The sequence below is a fragment of the Montipora foliosa genome, chromosome 3, assembly GCF_036669935.1.
Source record: "Montipora foliosa isolate CH-2021 chromosome 3, ASM3666993v2, whole genome shotgun sequence".
Taxonomy (NCBI): Eukaryota; Metazoa; Cnidaria; class Anthozoa; order Scleractinia; family Acroporidae; genus Montipora; species Montipora foliosa.
In genome coordinates, this window is record NC_090871.1 from 11,931,473 (window position 1) to 11,951,420 (window position 19,948).

Genomic DNA, 19,948 nt, shown 5'->3' on the forward strand with positions numbered 1-19,948 from the left:
CCTTTCGATCCAGGTGGACCGGGAGGTCCTGGGGGACACGATAGGCAGGACTGAGGTGAGTCCGCTCGGCGTCTTCTTTGTCTTACAAGCTCAGGTTCTAAAGGATGAGAAATCAATGAAAGCAGTAAATCGAAATTTGAGACATTTAACAATATCTTCTAGACCAGATAAAAAAGGAGGAAAAAATGTAAAATCTGCAACTGAATTATCCCACGATTGCTTTGTTTACTCTTTGTTTAGTAGCCGTCTCGATAGAGTCAAGAATTGAAACCAAACAAAGCTGCCTTTATTCAACGGCTTTATTAATTTTTAATATATTGTTATTTGAAGCTTAAATAGTGGATGATTTTTTTTTTCACGAGGGCGTCTTTGTTGATCAGCAACAATAAATCTCGTGTCTTAAAGGGGCATCGTCACGCTGTTTTAGTCAAAATTCAAAACTGTAGTTTTGTTTCCAATGGCTATTGAAGTGCTCTGAAGCTATTCTTTTTTGTTTGCAGCCAAGGATGGAGAGGATGGAAGTGGACTGAAACTTGAAAAAATTGGCCAATTTTTTCAAGTTTGGAGAAGTTGTCCTCTGAAAGTCGCCAAAAGTTAAGTACGAATAGCTCTTTGTGTCAGTTAATATATTATATTCAGGTTCGCATCAGTGAGTTGTCAGGATGTTATACGTGTGAGCTAAAGTACTAATTTAGATTTTTATCAAGTTTTGACCTAAAAACAGTAAATCTAGCATGAAAGTGCCCCTTTAATTAAGACTTCAGGTTAAGTTTTTTTTCCGAAATACATTATTCATTCAACTATTAATGAATTACAATAATATAGGCAAAGAGAGAGCAATAAAATAAGTTACGCGAGTACAAAAAGTTGAAAATGTATCCCTTGTGAGGCATTCACACAGAGACACACTCGCACTCACTCCTAAAGGCCGTAAAATAAACTCTATTTCGACAAGGATTACTTTGTTTTAAGCACTGATATAATCCCATTATCGGGGTTGAGCGTCTTGCTTCTTTCTACGCACCTGGCTCTCTATAAGGGGGAAATTGTACTGTGTATTAGACTCCCACATTTTTGCATAAACCAATTCTCACGAGGCTAGCGTGTTTCTGTGTTTGTATCCAAGTAGGCCCGAAACCCTTTTTTATACCAAGAGTTCGTAAGTGGAAAAGCGTCTCAATTAGGCCTTGAACGCAGTCTTGAATGGTTAATATTCTGGATTTTGCACGGTTACGAGTGATATTTTTCCTGTGACGGGTAACAGAAATCTAAATGTGAATAGCCTTAGCAGTGTAATTTTAATGAAAACAAATGTTCAAGTCAAAATTGAATGCTAAAAATCCCGTGAGAACTTGGTTTAAGATGAACATCGAGCAATAAAGCGCGTCAGCGGCCAAAAATCCCATAAGAGCTTGCGCGCATCTTACTTACAGATCAGGACTTGTACCGTCGGCCATATTGTGTCGCGGTGGAAGAGCACATAGAAGTTGTGTTGAGTGCAAGCGATTAGCCAACCATTTTACACATGTATTTCATTCAGTCACTTCGGAAAGATCTGTAAAGCTTTGAACAACGTTTTGAAGCGGTGAATTTATCGTATTTAGTTTAACCTTCTTGCAAGGTTATAACCAGTGCGCAAGTTGTTCGAAAAGATCTTTCTGCCGTAAGATTTCGAGTTCTCCGATCGACTCTGCTAATAAGAGATCCCGTCTAGAATTAGTGTGTCAAGACTTGCTTTTGGACTATCTTGAGACTGCAAACCTAGGATGAATTCTTATTATATTTCTATTAAAATAGTGTGAACAGTTCTTTTGTCATTGCCTTGTCTGTGACCGGTGATCAGATATTCGAGTTAGAGGTAGTCAAGTTGATGTGGAAGCAGCTTCTGTCACTTGCGTTACGGTTCAGTGAGGTTTCCTACAGATCGTTTTCGGACTGCTGTTGTCGTTACAGCTCGGTGTACTCTACCGCTAGACCTTGCAAAAGGTAATTTTGTCCTTTTTTTTTTTTTTGAAAGGAATTGAGTTTTCGTGGATAGGTTCCTTTAGAGTTGATTTTCAGCTTATCTCCCGCACACTTCTTCCGTAAAAAGATTCGTGAGACCCCCAGTGTTTAAGTGTTTCCTTTTCAGTTCCCCCTTTAAAATTACACATTAAGATTGTGTTCAGCTTAGCTTCAATTGTCAACTTTCAATTTCGATTGTTGAGTTGAATTTATCATAAAATTTGCCACAAATGCTTCACTTTCCAATTCACTAGAGTTAAGTCTAGCTTATATCTTTTTTTGAAAGGTATTGAGTATTCGTGGATAGGTTCCTTTAGAGTTGATTTTCAGCTTATCTCCCGCACTCTTCTTCCGTAAAAAGATTCGTGAGACCCCCAGTGTTTAAGTGTTTCCTTTTCAGTTCCCCCTTTAAAATTACACATTAAGATTGTGTTCAGCTTAGCTTAAATTGTCAACTTTCAATTTCGATTGTTGAGTTGAATTTATCATAAAATTTGCCACAAATGCTTCATTTTCCAATTCACTAGAGTTAAGTCTAGCTTATATCAAAGTTTAAAAAAAAGAGGTATTGAAGGTTTGATCTTTGCGAAGAATTGAAAAAAAAAAAAAAAAAGAAAGAAACTATTCCCAGCTGAGCCTCAGAGATTGTAAACAATGTCTTCATCAGTACTTACTTATAGTATATGTAAAAAACCTACAAGGAAGAATCTCGTCCCATAAATGATGTTAAAGGAAAAATGTCAAGCCTGTAGGAATGCCACTATCCGCCTCTGGTGTTCAGCGTCCAAATGCACAACTCCCCTGCACAAGCTAAAACATTTAAAGTCACTACCAAAGTCCACTTATGTCCAGGTTTGACCCTAATTAGATACACGCCCAATTTTGACATCCAACACAAACTGTCCCTTTAAGGCTAAGCATTTGCTACCTATTTTCAACAATCAGGTAAGGGTAAAGGTCAGCATTATTTTTAGCTTTGGGTAAATGCAGCAGCTAATCTTCACTTAAAGAGTAGCATTTGGGGGACACTTTGTGACATAAATTGTCTGTATTCTGAGACACAAGTGATGTTGAAGTTGGCGACAAGAGCAAGGGGACACTTTGTGACGCTTATTGAAATCTGCGTGCATCTAATTAGGGTCAAACCTGGACATATCTCCCAAAGTCAGTAGATGATTTGTTCCCTGAAGCTAAGAAAACTTTTTTGGAAAAAAAGTTTGGCTGTGTGGCCCTCATAAGCAGTTTAAGGTGCTGTGGTGCATGTTATGTAAGGTTGCACAGGCTGTCACCCAGTGTAAAACATGGGTGCCTCAAATGAACAGATCTGCCAGGAAATTCTTGAAGGCCAATTTGATGGGGTAAACTTTCCTTCTTTTAACTCACATGGTAAAATTCTACCATACATATTCTACCTTACTAGTTGGTTTTTCAGTTTGGATTGGTAATGAAAAGATGAACACAATTCAAGGATCTCCCAAGCCCACGAAACTGAAAACATGGCATACTGTCATGCTTGTATAACAGGGTAAAAGTTACAACTGGTAACCCTGCAAAATACAGTAAAGATCCACACATAAGAACCTAGAATTTTCGAGGTCAGGCTGAGCAGGTTCTAATATTTTAGGCTATTTTTTCATAATTCAGGCTGATTACATGTAGTTTCTTAATAGGTTCTTATTTCTCAGAGGAACAACAATAAATTTCTATATTTTATTCATAAGATATGTAGACAGTATTGCACTGTAGCTTTATGGAAAACATATTTCTAGAGAAAATCCAATAAAATGCCAATCAAAGAAAACATATACACAATAGACCTAATCGGCTAACTCAATGTTGTACCCAATTCAAATCTCCCAAGATTAAGATTCTTTGTGCATTGTATTTGCATTATAATGTACCATTCATATTTAAATGATATGGAAATACCTGAAACAAAACGTTTTTTTCCCAAAGGGTTTGAATTGGGTACAACATTGAGTTAGCCGATTAGGTCTATAACAGGAGTTTTCTTGAGGGTGATTTTTCTGTAAAAGTACTCTTTTTCTTTGCCAGGCTCTGCAGGTTCTTATATTTTTGGGTATTTTTAAAATGCCAAATTTCAGCCTGTACTAGGTTCTTATATGTGAGTTTGTACTGTATTCATTATTCCCTAAAATAGAAAACTAATCCAGGCTATAAAGAGTACTCTTTTTGCATTCTAATAATCAGATCAGAGTCAGTAACTATTACTGACTAATTCAACGTCAGGACATTTTTCCTTTACCTTTGATAATAAAAAAATAAGATCACAATATTTTTCATCTCTACACGAATACTGGCTTTAGCAATGTTTTGGAAACATGATTGTAAACATGCGAACCTCACTCTCTAGGAGGTGTTTCTTACTAGAAGTAAAAAGTAAAAGGGGCAAGCCATTGTCTTCACTGCTTTCAACTTCCATTCAGGAAAAAGTGAATGCAAATGCTAACATCATGGAGGGCTTAGCTTTCACCTACTCCAGAGAGAGACCTGGAAGTCCCAAATGGGTTGAACTGTTGAACTGTGTGGCACAGCAATACACAAATAAGGAAATTAAGCAAATGTTCAGGTTTACTAACAGTCGAGGAGAAGAAGTATCATGCACAGACTACGAATTAACAAAAGCTAGACTTTATAGTAAGATGTATGGTCCAGGAGCAGCACTTCCGAAAATAAGACGCCAATATAGTCATAAACTTTCACCAGAAACCATTGCTTTTGTCTTAGAATTTATCCATCATCTAGACAGTGAAGAGTATTCATCTTATAAAAGTGGCCCCTGTGATGGAAAACAAAAATCAGGGATAAGTGAATTATTAGGAGGAGGAAATCAACCTGTTTTGTGGTTCAATTAAGCAAAACAAGTCTGCCTTTTATGACAGATAATACATTGTAAACAGGAATGTGAACAACTGGAGATTAGACCTATAAGCTTTAGTACAATTTTTAAGGGTTTGTCTGCAGGAAATTTTAAAATAATGGCAGAGAAGGCAGGACTCTAATATTTGCACAAAACTTGGCGCGGAGTATTTCATCGTGGTAGATAAGCTGCTAACTCGTTTAGGTGAAATGCTGAGGAGCCAATGTAAACCAGACATTAAACTCCAGGATTAATGAGCAAAGCAAAGACGTTAACAAATAATATATGACTGTTTCCGGTACAAGAAAATTCAGAACGAACAAATTTTTTTGCTACAGTGGTACATCTTCCAACACCATCTAACAGGACATTTCAACAGCTTTGCTCTTTCCACACGCCAGCAGTCTAACTTAAGTTTTTTGGCATCACCTTCACTTTTTTGAGCAATAAAAATTCTTGGAAATGATGTGAACTTTCCAAAAATAATGTACAAGGCAAAGAATGTTGTTGTCCAAATATGAAACGTACAACCGTCAGGCTGAAGAACGATCGCACGTGAAGGAAGCTCGAACGCAAGTGGTTTCGAATGTCAATTATGTAAACAAATTGAGGTGTTGTATTTTCAAACTAAAATTACGCAACTGGTTCAAAACAAAACCACATTTATTTTGGTAGCACTGAAAAGCTTGCACTTTAACGTTCTGTATTGTAGTGACATATGTCTGGTACACTATACAATGAACTTACAACAAAGCGGATAAACAGTGCTGCCATAAAGAATTCGTTAACCAATTATATCTGCCACAAAGGAATCGCGGATGATTGGAAAAGTTCATGATTTCAAAAGCATTTTACTATGCAAAGTGAAAGCACCAGAGGTGATGTTCAAAATAACAGTATGATCAGTAATCCAGTACTTACCAAATGGAAGCAGATCTCTTGCTGAAAGGGCGATGTTTAAAGTTGAGAAATGGACTACCCTGCAAGTTTGAGGCGAGATCAGACAACCGGTTCAAATACATTTAAAGCAAATAATGCTCAAATCAAGTGTAGAACATCTAGAAACTTTCAATTGAGACGTGCAATCCTTGGTACAACAAGATTTTTGCAGCGTAGCCTGACAAGAACGAGGTAAGTAATATGGGTTTCGCACAACGGTGTATCTTATTTTCAATTCCCAAACGCATAAAAACTCAATGATGTGTATTCCGTTTACGCTGAAACAACTAACAAAATTACGGTTTCAACAGAACAGGTGAAGTCAAAACCTTCATTTTGAAATGTTGGCAGTTTCATAAAGTTCACAAATAATCTCGTTTGAGCTTTTTTTTCTCAAGGGAAAATCTCGCTCAAGGAATTGGAGAACGCAAGTTGAGCTCGACCGGCCGTTGGCAAAACCCGGATCGGATCGGATCGGATCGGATCGGATCGGATCGGATCGGATCGACAAAACCCGGACTGGTTCAATATCAAAATTCCTGCCAATAGACACATGAAATCCCTGGGTCACCAGTTTAAGGTTACCAGTTAAGGTTACTACCCACCTTCACGGGTGTCCTTCCGGAAAAAAGTTCGTACTCGCCTTAGTCTCAATAAAATCATAACAAACTATACATCAGAAGATAGCTTAGTAAATGCAGTTTACGATAAATGTACTGCTTTAGCGAGTTTTTCTTTTGGTAAGTGTTAGAATCGGCGCCGGTAAGACGTGAAACCGCCGAGGGTTCTTCTGTTAAATTTATCGGGTATCGGATGCCGCTTCACGAGCAAAATGACTTCACAGTGTTGTTATTCACAAGCCATCAATCAACAAAAGCTTGTCAGGAGATTCCGATATTTAGAATAATTTCTCATGGCGTCCATTTACACAACATACCTCGCATATTTTTGGCTACTCCAACCTTAGATGCGGATATCTAAACAACCAATCAGAATATCGAAAACGCCTGAGACAATTTCGTTGATTGATGGCTTGTGAATAACAACACTGTGAAGTCATTTTGCTCGTGAAGCGGCATCCGATACTCGATAAATTAATTAGAAGAATTCTCGGTGGTGTCACGTCTTACCGGCTCCTGACAATAAAAGGAAAACTCGGTTACACTATATCTGTTGGCGTAAACTACGTTTATTAAGACTAAAAACAAAATAAGTATGCAAGGCTGGTTTTACGGCTGTGAGGATATATAGTGTTTGTTTGACCAATTTTCGTCAGGCACGGCCTGACTTCTTCAGGGAGTTAAATCATAACTCGTACATAACTCCCTGAAGAAGTCGGGCCGTACCCGACGAAATATTGGTCAAACAAAAACTATATATCCTCACAGCCGCACAATCAGTCTTGCATAATTATTTTGTTTTTAGTCTAAATATTATTTGCTGGTCAGATCTCCCAAGATCCGGCACTTGTACTTTGTTCAGCTGGCCCTTGCATACAAAAACTGTCCACATTTATTAAGCTTTCCTCTGATGTATAGTTTGCTATGATTTTATTGAAACGCAAGTACGAACTTTTTCCGGAAGGACACCCGTGAAGGTGGGATGTGACCCAGGGATTTCATGTGTCTATTGGCAGGAATTTTGATATTGAACCAGTCCGGGTTCTGTCGATCCGATCCGATCCGATCCGATCCGATCCTGGTTTTGCCAACGGCCAGCTCGACCCTTACGCTAATTGTGCTTTAACACAGCCTTTCAAAGAGATTTCAGAGTTTTAAAGTATCAATTGTTATTGAAATAACTTAGGTTATAGAAGTAAAACAATTACATACCTTTAATCAATTGATTTGGCAAGATAGTATCGACAGTAAACCGTCTCAAACCGTCAGAATCAGCCATAACTTCTGTGACAAACGGCGGGCATTGTCCGCATCTCATGGCAAGTCTACTGAAGCAAATCTCCCATTTACATCCTAGGGGTTTTTCTACCACAAAATGCTTCATATCCTTCCGACAAAGGTTAGAAATGAGCCAGGGAACAGGACTTTTTGTGAGTCGAAATGATTATTGCGGCCATCAAAATATTCCCTGGCGCGAAACACACGTGATTCCAACTAAAATTGACTGGCGGTAAAAGATTATTATGGTATTTTTGGCCGCGCAATGCTCGAAGTTCAAAAGAAACTCGTCTTAATTTGTAGATAAACTGGAAATTAAGTTTCCAGTTATCCAGGACTAGCTTAATTGGGTTTTGAAAAATTGGGCCCAGTACCATGCTCTGTAGAGCAGCCTTGCTATAAGAAGAAATCACAAAACACAATTACAAACCACAAACAATTAGCATCCTCTTTATCGTAAGTATTTTGAAATATGTAGGCGCGTGTTATTTATAGTCTAATTGGATTTCAGAAAAAAAAGATGGCCGAGACCTATCGAACTAACATTATCGGTCAAAATAATTTACTACCTTTAATTAAACAGGGCCGTAGCAAGGGGAGGGGCCTGGGGGGCCCGTGCCCCTACACTTTTTCTCCAAAAGCAAAAACACACAAGTTTTAAATTGTTGGAAGTAGAAATTGTTCTTCCATAAGTTTGAAACAACAAGATGTAAATAATTCCGGATAGAATCGTTACTGATAAACTTAATTTACAGTACCATTTCCCCAGTTCATATTTTTACTTCTTTTATTTGGTGATACAAAACTGCAGGTAAAAACGAGAAATGTGACAAATTTATAAATATGTCAAATCGTCTTGCCATCCAGGCGACTCACCGCCTTCATTACTGGATTCGTCTTTGGAACATGATCTTAAGTCAGCCATGTCCCCTAAAAAAATCCCGAAAATCCAAGCAGAAGTCGCTGTTATCCTGGGTAAGGCCCCTGGATAATAAGGCGAACGTCGAGGATGAGAATGTAGAAAAGTCTTGCGATGCAGAAATGCCAGAGAGGAGTTGTGAGAGCGGCCGGGATTATACTGCTAGTGAGTCTATTGAAGTAGTTGCTTCCCAGTTACCTCTACTTGGAGACGAAATCAGCCAAGAAATCACTTTCTTCTAAGTCCTACAGCAACAGGAATAGGTCCTTCCAGTAGGGGTGGTTTGATCGCCACCCAAAATACTAATAAATTGACTATGTACAGACTGACTGACTGTTATGCATCCATTGACCAAGACAGTCGATGATTTTCTGTAACTCCCATTTGATTTTTATTGGGAATACCATGGACAAAGAACGGTCTTACACCCCTGCAATGCGTCCTCCGAACCCCAAAGCCCCAATTTTCAAAATATTTGTCGTTGAAAAATCTTTGGTCCCACCTCAGTTTTTCTGGGCCTGCTACGGCCCTGTTAAAACATTTATCCAGCCCGCATCCTGATACACTTTTTAGGTACTTCACACATTCTTTTGACATAATAAATCCCAAATGCCTTTTGAATAGTGTTAGTCTTTTGCAGAGGCATCCAAGATATTTAAGCGTTATAAAATGAAATCACTCACTTCCCCTCAAACCTTGAACTCTTCGATCTTTTACGAGCTTATAAACAACAAAATTCGAAGCGAATTTAGGGAACGTTCACAAAAACTTGTTAACTTGTTGGGAAGGGGGGGAGTGGGGGGAAACCGATGAGAAATTACCTACTTTCTAAAAAAAATATAAAATTTGGAGGACCCCTACTTGCTGCATTAAGCATTTTCGGGGACCCCCTTCTAGCATCCCTAAAATTTGAGACAACATCCCCAACCTACCTCATGGCCACAAACAATGCAGAGGAACAAAGCCAGAAGAACGAGCGAAACAAATTAAGGCAAAAACAGAAAAACGCCTCCAAAGAGCATAACGATCTGCTACCGAAAAAGGAGAAAAAAAGGCAAGGCAAACAAAGCCTTTAGAAAGCCAGCTATATCACTGATACACGGCACAATCTAACAGGCGCTCAAGAACAAAAAGATCTCGGGCCGGGGTTAAAGCTTTAAAAGCAGAATTACTCGCTTCTACCACTGACAAGCCTATCGGTTGGGACGCAAAGGCGTAAGGACAAAGGGTCACATTTACATTACTGCAGAGACAGGGTTTTCCGCGACAGCTTTGTAAAGTAGCGGACATATTTCTCAAAGAAGGGGAAGTGACATATTTGGCGCCGCAAGGCGCCTTGCGAGCGCCGAGGGCGTTAGCTACCCAAGGGGGACTGGGGGAAAACCCAAGAATCAGTTTCCCAGGCAAGGCTGGAGTTCCCTCAAATTCTCTTTAAAAAGAAAGTAAAAATATATATATAATAATAAAAAAATGAGACAAACCCCTCAAATCAAAGAACCGGACATGGAATGGGAAATCGCCAGACGAAACGTTAACGTCCGGCCTCCGGCCTCAAATTGACGCAACCCTGACCTGCTGCAGAGAAAATTGACCCTAAAAATATATCATCAAGACGAACTATTGTCTTGTCACACAGTAGTATGAAGAACCAAATCGAAAGTCTCATAGAACAAAAACCATTGTTAACTAAAATGTTACTGGAAGCGCCTAAAAGAGGCGTCCATTCAAATCTGTACCCGAAAGAGCAAAATTATGACAAATTATGACTTCTCTTGTAGCTGACTTAGCGAAATACAAGAGACGCCAACGACTTCGTACAAGCTAAACGACTTTCCATGTAGAAACCTCTGCTAGCAGTATATATACTATGCCACCGAAAATGTAAATAAAAGATTTATCAATAGATGTTATACGTTGAGACCTACCGGGAACATTCTTTGTCGTCTGTATAAAGTTTGATCTGCTTGTCAGTGGCTGAACCTCTACGACGCTCTCAATTGCATTTATTCTCTTCTTGTAGTCGCTCAACTCAAATTCAATCCTCAGAAACCCAGCACAGTAAAACAGAATCGACAGAACAGAAACGATTGAAGCAAAAGAAGGTAAACTCTGCTTCTGTGAATTCATTGTGCGAACGCTAAACAATTCGTCGTCTTTAGGGTGGATAGGTATCCCTTGCACTGCAGCTCGTTACGCGATACTATGATCCCGAGTGTGGGTAAATTGCCAAAATTAATGGCCAGGGGTGATCCGATTATGTCAACTTGATCTTTTCCTGATGGCTTCATGTGGCAACAAGGAAGTCTTATCAAAATATCAATATTGATTTGTATCATCTTTTCGCGACAATTCTAACACAACGCAATTGACAGTTTTCTTGAAAGCTGGCAGTAGAGAATAAGATAACAAATAGAATGGACACATATCCTTTCGTGAATACGTTCTTGAATCTTAATTTACTTTGGACTTTCATGTTGCGTTTCAGTCGCAGGGGAAACTGAGCAAGTAAATGCACTGACGAATGCAATGTACGTGCGCAAAATGTTTTGCTAATTAGAGCATTTTTGTGGCGTTTTTGCCTTGCTGTTTCTGTTATCGTTACTCAATTCCAAAGCTGATTGGGTTTCCAATCATCATTCACTTCGAAGTCATTTGAAACTATTGTAGATTCAGGAAGATCGTCTGCTATTATCAACTCCTGTATCGAGAACGGAATTACCACGCTCGTGATGAACTTGAGGCGAAGGCTATGAGGCACGGTTCGAAAGTCCGGCAGAAGTCTTTGTAACCAACGATTTCAAAAGCATTTCTTCGTTCTGAATCACGAGCCGAGAAAAAAAAACACGTAAAATGAACTATTTTTAGAGCCTATATATTCTTTTTCTTTCTAACCTGATGGTGTATGGGATAAGCAGGACTAATGGCAGACTGTGTCGAAAAATAGATCAGTCAGGCGTTTCTGAGCAACGTCCAAAACTCTTGGTATCAACGCGCAGGAAAAAGCACTTCATCTCCCTCCAACTTGATTTTATCATTTATGATCTCCAAATCATTACGAATGACAGTGGTTGGCAACAAAATGGTCCAGAATTAGCCATTTCTTCTTTGAAGATCAGGTGTAAATGCTGAATATCCTGTCCCCTTTGTTAGCAATCGGCGGCGTTCTCTAACTTCTCCTGAATAGCATGGTGCTTAATAGCGGAGTTCCTCGCGCCGAAGGCGCGCTCGCAGAGCACCATGGGTAACAAAATATGGTAAACTAAAGTAAAAGAAAACAACCATATTTAATATCGATAACTCGCATCAGTAATTCAATTGACAAACCTGAGGTCGACAGTCACAATCCCCTGCAGAAGAAGGAAATTGCATTGTACACCTTTTTCCTCACATCATCAAACCCCATTTGTGATCAAATTGCGATAGCCTGCGAATCTATTCTGACCAGCTCAGCGACTTTCTTTATCCAAGCAGGTTAGGAATCTTTACGAAAAGTATTTTTTGAGGGGAGAAAAGGCATCGTTTTAGACAAATAACTAAGTGGTTCTAGAGAATGTTAACTTTTATCCTAAATGTTTAATGACCCAGATTTTTATGGTTGCTTTTGATTTCAAGTTACCCTGTAACCGATAACGGAGAACTTGGTCATTAATTGGTTATTGCTTTTAAAGGTAAAGGGGCTAATATTACTTGATTATAATAGTACATTCATGATTCATGAAAACTTCTCTGTGTTACAGAAAGTGGAAACGAGCATTTTTTTTCCACCCCTGACGAGCTCAGCGACTTTCTGTATCCAAGCAGGTTAGGAATCTTTACAAAAAGTATTTTTTGAGGTGTCAAAAGACTATTCGGTAATGTTCAGTTCACCAACATGGCCCACATGACTTTAGGTGCGAGCCAAAGATTCCCAGACTTGAGTGATGTTGAAGTTGGGGAAAAAAGCGTGGGGACACTTCGTGAAGCTTATTGAAATCCGCGTGCGTCTAATTACTTGAATTTCTGGACGTATCTGTTTGCACTCCGGGCTCAGTGCGGTTACATAGTAGTAAGCTACACAACTAAAAGGAATTGTTTTAGTAGACGCGCTGGCCGCCTTTAACCGGTCCTCATGTAGATAATAAGATTCGCGTGTAGAGAATTATTGAAGACAATTTTGTTTCAAATGTGTGGCTTCATATCTCAGTTAGTAGAGTATGGCACCAGCATCGAAGAGGTCATGGGTTCGAATCCCGTTGGAGCCATCTGAATTTTCCAAGTATCTATAAGAGACAACTACTGAAATTGTGCAGATAAATGCGAGTATTATTTCTCTCTTTTGTTTCTTTTAATGTAGCCAGGTAACTTAGAATTCAACTCTGGGAATAGTTATTAACAAATTGCTTCCAGGTAGGTAGCACCGGTGTAACCTCGACAAGACATGGCAAGACAAGAGGCCGACCCGAAATCAAAGTCAACTTGAACGCTCCTTTTTCTTTAGCTTTTGAAGGAACTTACGGCTTTTATCGTAACTCACGGTAGGGGTGGGCACTACACCAATCCAGTCGCATGCACGACTTGTTCCCAGTAATACTGGTACTCATTTTACCCACCACGAATGGATGGAAGCTGACAGAGTGAACTTTGGTTGCGGAAAACGGCTTTTAGAACTCACTTGTCTTACTCGCTTTGACGCCTCATAAACCCCGTATATAAGTGGATGAATCGGTCGACGAGGTCCAGAAAACCAATTGCAGGACTGCGTTTCCCGTCAAGTCGACGGAGCGGCAGTAATGAGTCTTGCAAATAAAGCCCGGAAACATAGCAAAAACAAAAGAAAACATGGCACAAAAATTCGTCTTTTCCTTCAGCACAATAAAAACTATAGCTACCTCATAAACATTTCTCCTCGCTTATTGAACTTAGTCGATTACAGAAGTGCCGTAATGCCTTGCAAACTAAACAGTCACTGCTTGGAACCATCTCATATGTTTTGAAAGAGTGGTGAAAAAAAAGTCTGTGAACTTTATCGTCGGTATCTTAACTCCACGGGTGAAGTTATTCCCGTGATTGCGCTGATATAATTTAGTGGCGCATGGCCATGCCACAATAAGTGACTGAAAAAATTTTTATCCATGAGAGATTTCGTTTACAGTAGTTCTTTTTTTTTTTAAGACAATGGCCTTGGTTTCATTTCAGTAAAATTGAGTGAAAGGTGGATTCCGTGAAGTGAAGCCATTGCAGTCCACGCCGGGAAGCACGATGAATCAAAGTCGTTATTTGATACACTCAGGTCACCCCGTACGTAAAACTTAACCCCTTTCTTAACATAGAGCCCCACTTATATAGATAAAGAAAGCTGTGAATCAACATCACACCCCTGACGAGAAGTATTACTTATGAGCTTACAAACATTTTTTGTCCTATTTTCAGTGAGTCCATGCAATGACATCAAATGTTTGTTGAAGATTTCCGACACCAATGAAGTGAACGCTGCTCACTGACTATGCCCACGAGTGAATTAGATAATTCACTCCTGCTTTGCCACAATGACCTCGCTGCTCCACGACATTATTCCTTCGATTTTCATGTAGTCAGGCGAAAATATGTGACGCTTTAACAGAGAATCAAATTCTCATGTACTCATTGACTGAGTGGGAGGGCCGGATGGAAAAATATTTGGCCCGAGGTCATGGCGTACGGACCGAGCGCAGCGAGGTCCGTGCGCCAAGACCGAGGGCGAAATATTTTCCTGTTCGGCCGGATCTAAATCAAGTTAATAAGCATTTTATCATATGGGCTCTTTACACTATTCATGAGGACTCAGAATATGACGTTTGGACAAAGTAAGTAACAAACATTTACGCAGAAAATTTATCTAATATGTTGATTACATTTGCTGTTCTAGCTGTAAATAACTTGCACGGAGCAGTATGTGTTCCTAGCGAGGCCGTACGGCTTTTTCCAGCCCTCCTCGTGCTAATGCGTAGGGCACTCATACAGGGATTTTCCCAAGAGTTTTATTGTGAAAGCCGCGCGCGGGGCCGTACGGGCCATATGATAAAATAAAATATTTCAGTTCTACAGTACTTGATCTGATAATCATGCTAGCTATTTTTCTTTTTTTCGCTAGTATAGTTATGAATAGATTTTGGTAACGCATTTTAAAGAAACTCTCCTTATAAATAACTTTTACTTTCTGTTACTCTTCCTTCTAAGATAATGGCCTCAGTTTCATTTCAGTGAATTTCAGAGAAAGGCCGCCTCTGAATTGTTTCCATCGGAGTCCTCGGTTATCAATCTTTTCTCCCAGGTATTTTCCGTTTAGATTGGAGTCATGGCAAAGGTTGTACCACCAGGCACCAGTGTAACTCACAGCACAGTGTCCACTACTACCCCAACTGTCATTATCTCTATCTTTTGTGGAAAACGCCATGTTATTATGACCTGCCAACGAATCTCCCGCTGTCCCTGAATATGAACTCACTTTAAGTCGATACAGTGCCTGCTCGTCCCCAATAGTAAACCGACCATATTTGGCATACGCTTTGACTCCGTTCCAATCTTCCAACTCCACTCGCAGAGAGCTGGGTCTAGAGGCCGTCAGCCGGTGGATCTTGTCGTTTCCTAACCAGAACTCAGCCGTCAGCTGACCAAAGCCTGATTTGTAATCGTTCCATCTACGATAGAAGTCAACCGAACCATCTCGTCGTCTTTGGAACACGGTCCACCCTCCGCTGTCCGTGCTCATGTCACAATAAACATTGAAGGATCCTTTGCCATCAGGATCTACAGAGTAAACTCCACTGTGAGTTTGACCTGATTTTAACAGATCTGTGCAATCTGTAGCGTAAGACACACATAAAAAGTAAGCAATCATGCGCCTCAAGTGAATTGAATGAGGTAAAATTCCTTTTTATCTTCATTAACTACTCACTAGCAAAGATCAAGCTTCTGTTCAGTGATAGTAATACAGGGGCGTAGCGTGAGATTTTCAAGGTGTACGCACACGAAGAATGTTTCGAGCGCCGAAGGCGCTCCAAAGTAGGGGGTTCTTGGGGCCTGCTCCCCCAGAAAAGTTTGAAATTTAGGGTCTCGGAAATGCCATTTCCGACTATTTTTGAAGGACATTTCAATAAATAAATTCGAAGGAAAATGCAGTAGTTAGCTGTTTATTTTACACATCTGCCGACACAACATGCACAAACAGGGGGTTTACAGTACAGGCAAAGGAAGACGTCGCAAACTCTTTTATAACATCATCATCATCATAACATATCCTTAAAAAATAACCGGGAACTGGGGGACTGGTGATACTAAAGACTGACACTGCGTGGGGACTTCGGAGGGTAGAGTTTTTTTTCCTTTCGTCCACTCTTACGTTTCTTGCCGTTAAGGCCTGGCCAAACGGGTCCACTGAACATGTTAGTGTAACATCATCCAACATTGTTGAATCGAACATGTTGCACTCGTTTGGCCACCATGTTGTATGATGTTGGAAGTTGTTGAACGAAGTTTGATTTCCATCAAACATCGTCTTCAACATCATCCAACGTTTTTTTTCGTTCTATTAGGTGTGAACAACATTGTTGTATTCGTTCGGCCATCACATTCAACAGTGTTGCACGCGCGCGTGCGCTGCGGCTATCGGTATCCACGGTAGTGATTAATTCGTTGCATCTGTTTCGCGCGTTGGCACGTCAGTTGAAGCTACGGAATGTGAACGAGCAAAGTCTTGAATGTCTGAGCGACGAAAGCTTAAGCAATCTCTCTTCGAATAGATAGCCCTACTTGTGTTCAAAGCCCTCAGGGGCATGGTGCCAATGTATCTGCAGGATCTTTTCCAAGTCAAGACCCCGGGACGCTACTCCCTACGCAGTGACGCCCTGGGTCTTCTCAAGTGTCCTCACATGTGCATGGTGCAAGACCTTTGGAGACCGGGTATTTGCTGTTGCAGTTCCCAGATTCTGGATCAGCCGTCCTCTTGCTATCACAGAGAGTGAGTGAGTGACTCTATTGGTAATTTTAAAAGAATTCTGGGTAGATTTTGGGTCCAGACCCTTGAGTCCAAAATTCTGGATCCAACATGTTGGATTCGTTTGACCACCTCGTTCGACACTTTTCAATAGCGTCCAACAACGTTGGATGATGTTGGATCCGTTTGGCCAGGCCTGTGTGGGTTTATGAAAAGATACTGGAAATACTCACACACAGAGACACCAGTTTAATTCGAAATTTAAAAAAACACTTGGCCCGATTTTATGATGACTAAAAAAAAATAATTCCTCCATGGAACTGATAAGTATTCAGGGGCACCAACGAATCTGTTTCTAACATTATCTGTTCCCCAGAGGAATCTTGCTGGCTGGCAAAAATACAGGTGTTTCGATGAGCTGGCTGGGAAATTTTGTTATTGATAGAGGTTTTGCCTGGGAATTACTGACTTTTTCTAGCATTTCAACCCGAGCTGGCTGTAGAAACTCTGAAGACTGAGGACGACTTAAAAAAAAAAAAAAAATAGAACCCCTTCCCTCTCCCAGAGAGTAATCAAAAACATACGATGGCTGGTCAGAGTGATTGCGCTTGCGGAAAAAACCTGTTTTGTCCCGTTTTTTCGCTTTTGTTCGGTCGTTTCGGATCGAGGGATTTGAAAGCGCGCGGAATTCCTGGCTGGGAAATAAATTTGATCAGCTGGCTGGGAAACCAGCCAAGTTTATCTAGCTGGCTGGGAAATTTCTTGTGTGTCTTGCTGGGAAAAAGGAACAAATAATGTTTTCTCAGCAACACTGAAAAACACCTGAAAATGCCTTAATAACATTTAGTTTCATTAACTGGTGTATAATAATACATTTTACAACAAATTGGTCGTTGGTTGCCCCTGAGTATTCCCAGATTTGAGCTGTACTCGCGGGCGTACGTGCGTATATGGACGCTACGCCCCTGTAATACGACTAAATCACACAAGATTTACTGGTGTAGTGGGCCTTAGACCTTTTTTCTAAAACATATAACAATACTGAGTTCGCTCTTGTATAAGCTGTGAGCTTCTGATTCATCTTTAGTTCTGTGTTCCAAACTCCTCCACAAAACGGATTTTTATTGGCATCTCCTGGTTTATATCTCAAGGGAAACGAGGATAGGCTGTTTCATCTGGTTCCTCAGACCACCGGATGCCTTAAAGATACTGCGGGTAAACGTTAACTTTCCACCAAAATTACTGAAGGTCTTTTCTTTGTATGTTTTATAAAGAAGAGACAAAGTTCGGTTGTTTAATTTGATTTTGCTTGTCATTGTCAGGATGTATTAGCTTAAAAGGGCTGCTAAGGCAGCAGCTAAAGCAGCAGCATTAATAACACTTTTAAAAACGCGATGGTCCCCGGAATCAATGATATCATAGCAGATGCCGGTAAAAATTCCTCCCGCGTGTGCCCTTAGGAAAAAAATAATTAGACATTTCTAGCTTCCTTATATAGTTGTTCTCTGGATCTATAAAATTTTGCTTTTGAGGGCACACTTTTTGCTTCGAGGCCATGTTTCTTGATTTTAAGATGATGAGCAGCTCTAAATGTGGATATTTTGGAAGAAAGCCTCATTACAAAAATTATCATGTTGCTAATAAGAGACTGTGTCCTGGTTTTAACAAAAGTTGTTAACGTTTATGCTGTTTATGTTCTAAACGCTTCTGCGTTCTTTTATTAGGCCTACGTCGCCAGGCAAAAAGAGAAACAGGCGTCTAAGGAAACCCACCTCCCTTGGAATCGAATTTTCTTTACAGTGCTTTTACTTTGATTCCTCTCAATCTATGCGCTGTGTGACTTCTTCCTACTGGAATATCTGTCTTTGCTCTGACGAAGGACTGACGCTTGAACGTCAGCTCGGAATCTATCTTTCGGTGGTTAGTGCGCCTTTTTTGCATGATCTCCTTTGATAAAACCAAATTTTCGCGCTTCCGGAATTATTATGCGGTTACGGTCATATCGATCTCAAAGATTCTTTGCTGCTTTTGCGCTCTCTCAACAAATTGGCCACAGGTGCCTTTGACATGTTTTTTCTGATGCTCACACTTCTTCTTACGCTTCCACTTTCGCTTATCTCACTCTCAAGTTACAAGGCCCGTGCTTATGGTTTGCTGTGCGCTTATTTCCCCTTAAAACAAACCATTATACCAGTTTGGCTATAGATGAAAAACAAGTGCTACAAATGTATATTGTAAGCGTCACAATATTGTGTCTCTGGCCTATCCGCTCATTGACAATCAATATGAGCCGAAGGTTATAACTTCAATTGGCTAATTAAACAGTTTCTATGTAAAAATTATAGAATTTTACATGTTTCTCTACTCACCTCGTGGACGCCGAACTTCCACGTAACTTCCAGTTTCTATGGTAAACACTCCAGCGCTGGTGGCAGCACAAATGTAATTTCCTGCATCCTCTTTCTTAAGATCCCTTAGAACAAACACTGCATTAATCTGTTGATTTCGTCCAGCTGGCAGAGAAGAGCCTTGTCGTTTCCAGCTGATGACTGGTTGTGGATCACCAGTAGCGCTGCAGTTCAGTTTCAGGGAATCGCCAAGTCTTGCAAAAGTTCTGGTTGGAGGTTTAAAGGTGAAGCGAGGAAGGGAAACGACCATTAAAAGAGTTTTTCTAACAACAGTTCCTACGAGGTTAGCTGCAGTACAAAAATAGTCTCCAGAGTCAGTTTTGCGTACGTCTGATAATCTCAAGAATGTGTTATTTCTCAGCACCCTTCCCAGGGGAAGCTGACCAAACGACTTGCTCCACTTCACCTCTGGAGTGGGGTGACCAGTCACGTGACAAGTAGGAAGAGTGACATTGCTTCCCTCGCTGATATAAAGAGGTCCCGGATGCAGAAAAACACATGGCTGGACTGCAAAAAAGATCACTTTCATGGATCACTACAACAATTAATAACTGACACTGGAATCAGTCCTTTCACGCAAAGTTTGGCTCCTGGGCAGACTTTTGTAAGTCCGTGACCAGTTTGAACATAAATTGTGAAATTCTGATCCGATGAACAGCATTTAGTATTTTTGACATAGAAGAAGCTTTCGCCAGAATATCCCATTATGACGATCAGAACAAGATGTATTTTGTACCCCGTTAACTAATATTGGTACAATTAATTGGTTGAAAATATACGTAAAAATAACGTGTCCGCGTCTTTTTGTCTTTTTCTTTTCTGAGCTTAGAATGAATTCAAAGGTAACAAACTAAGTAAAAAGGGAAGAGCAGTATCGTTTCGACGATCGTTCGGGGATCACAAAAAAAGCATACCGACTGCTCCAAGCAGAAGCTACATTGCTATATG

At 40.2% G+C, this 19,948-nt stretch overlaps 1 protein-coding gene across 1 annotated transcript in view; it reads right to left on the reverse strand.

The window, feature by feature from the left end:
• Positions 1-19,948, reverse strand: part of LOC137995258 (uncharacterized) — a 41,856-nt gene that overhangs the window by 14,578 nt on the left and 7,330 nt on the right. Inside the window, exons 3-6 of the mRNA XM_068840833.1 lie at positions 18,962-19,507; positions 14,837-15,460; positions 10,567-10,821; positions 1-97 (exon numbers count right to left, since the gene is read on the reverse strand). The exon at positions 1-97 is cut by the window's left edge and continues 464 nt beyond it. Coding sequence (XP_068696934.1) covers positions 1-97; positions 10,567-10,821; positions 14,837-15,460; positions 18,962-19,507 — 1,522 coding nt within the window. The remainder of the gene's footprint in view (positions 98-10,566; positions 10,822-14,836; positions 15,461-18,961; positions 19,508-19,948) is intronic.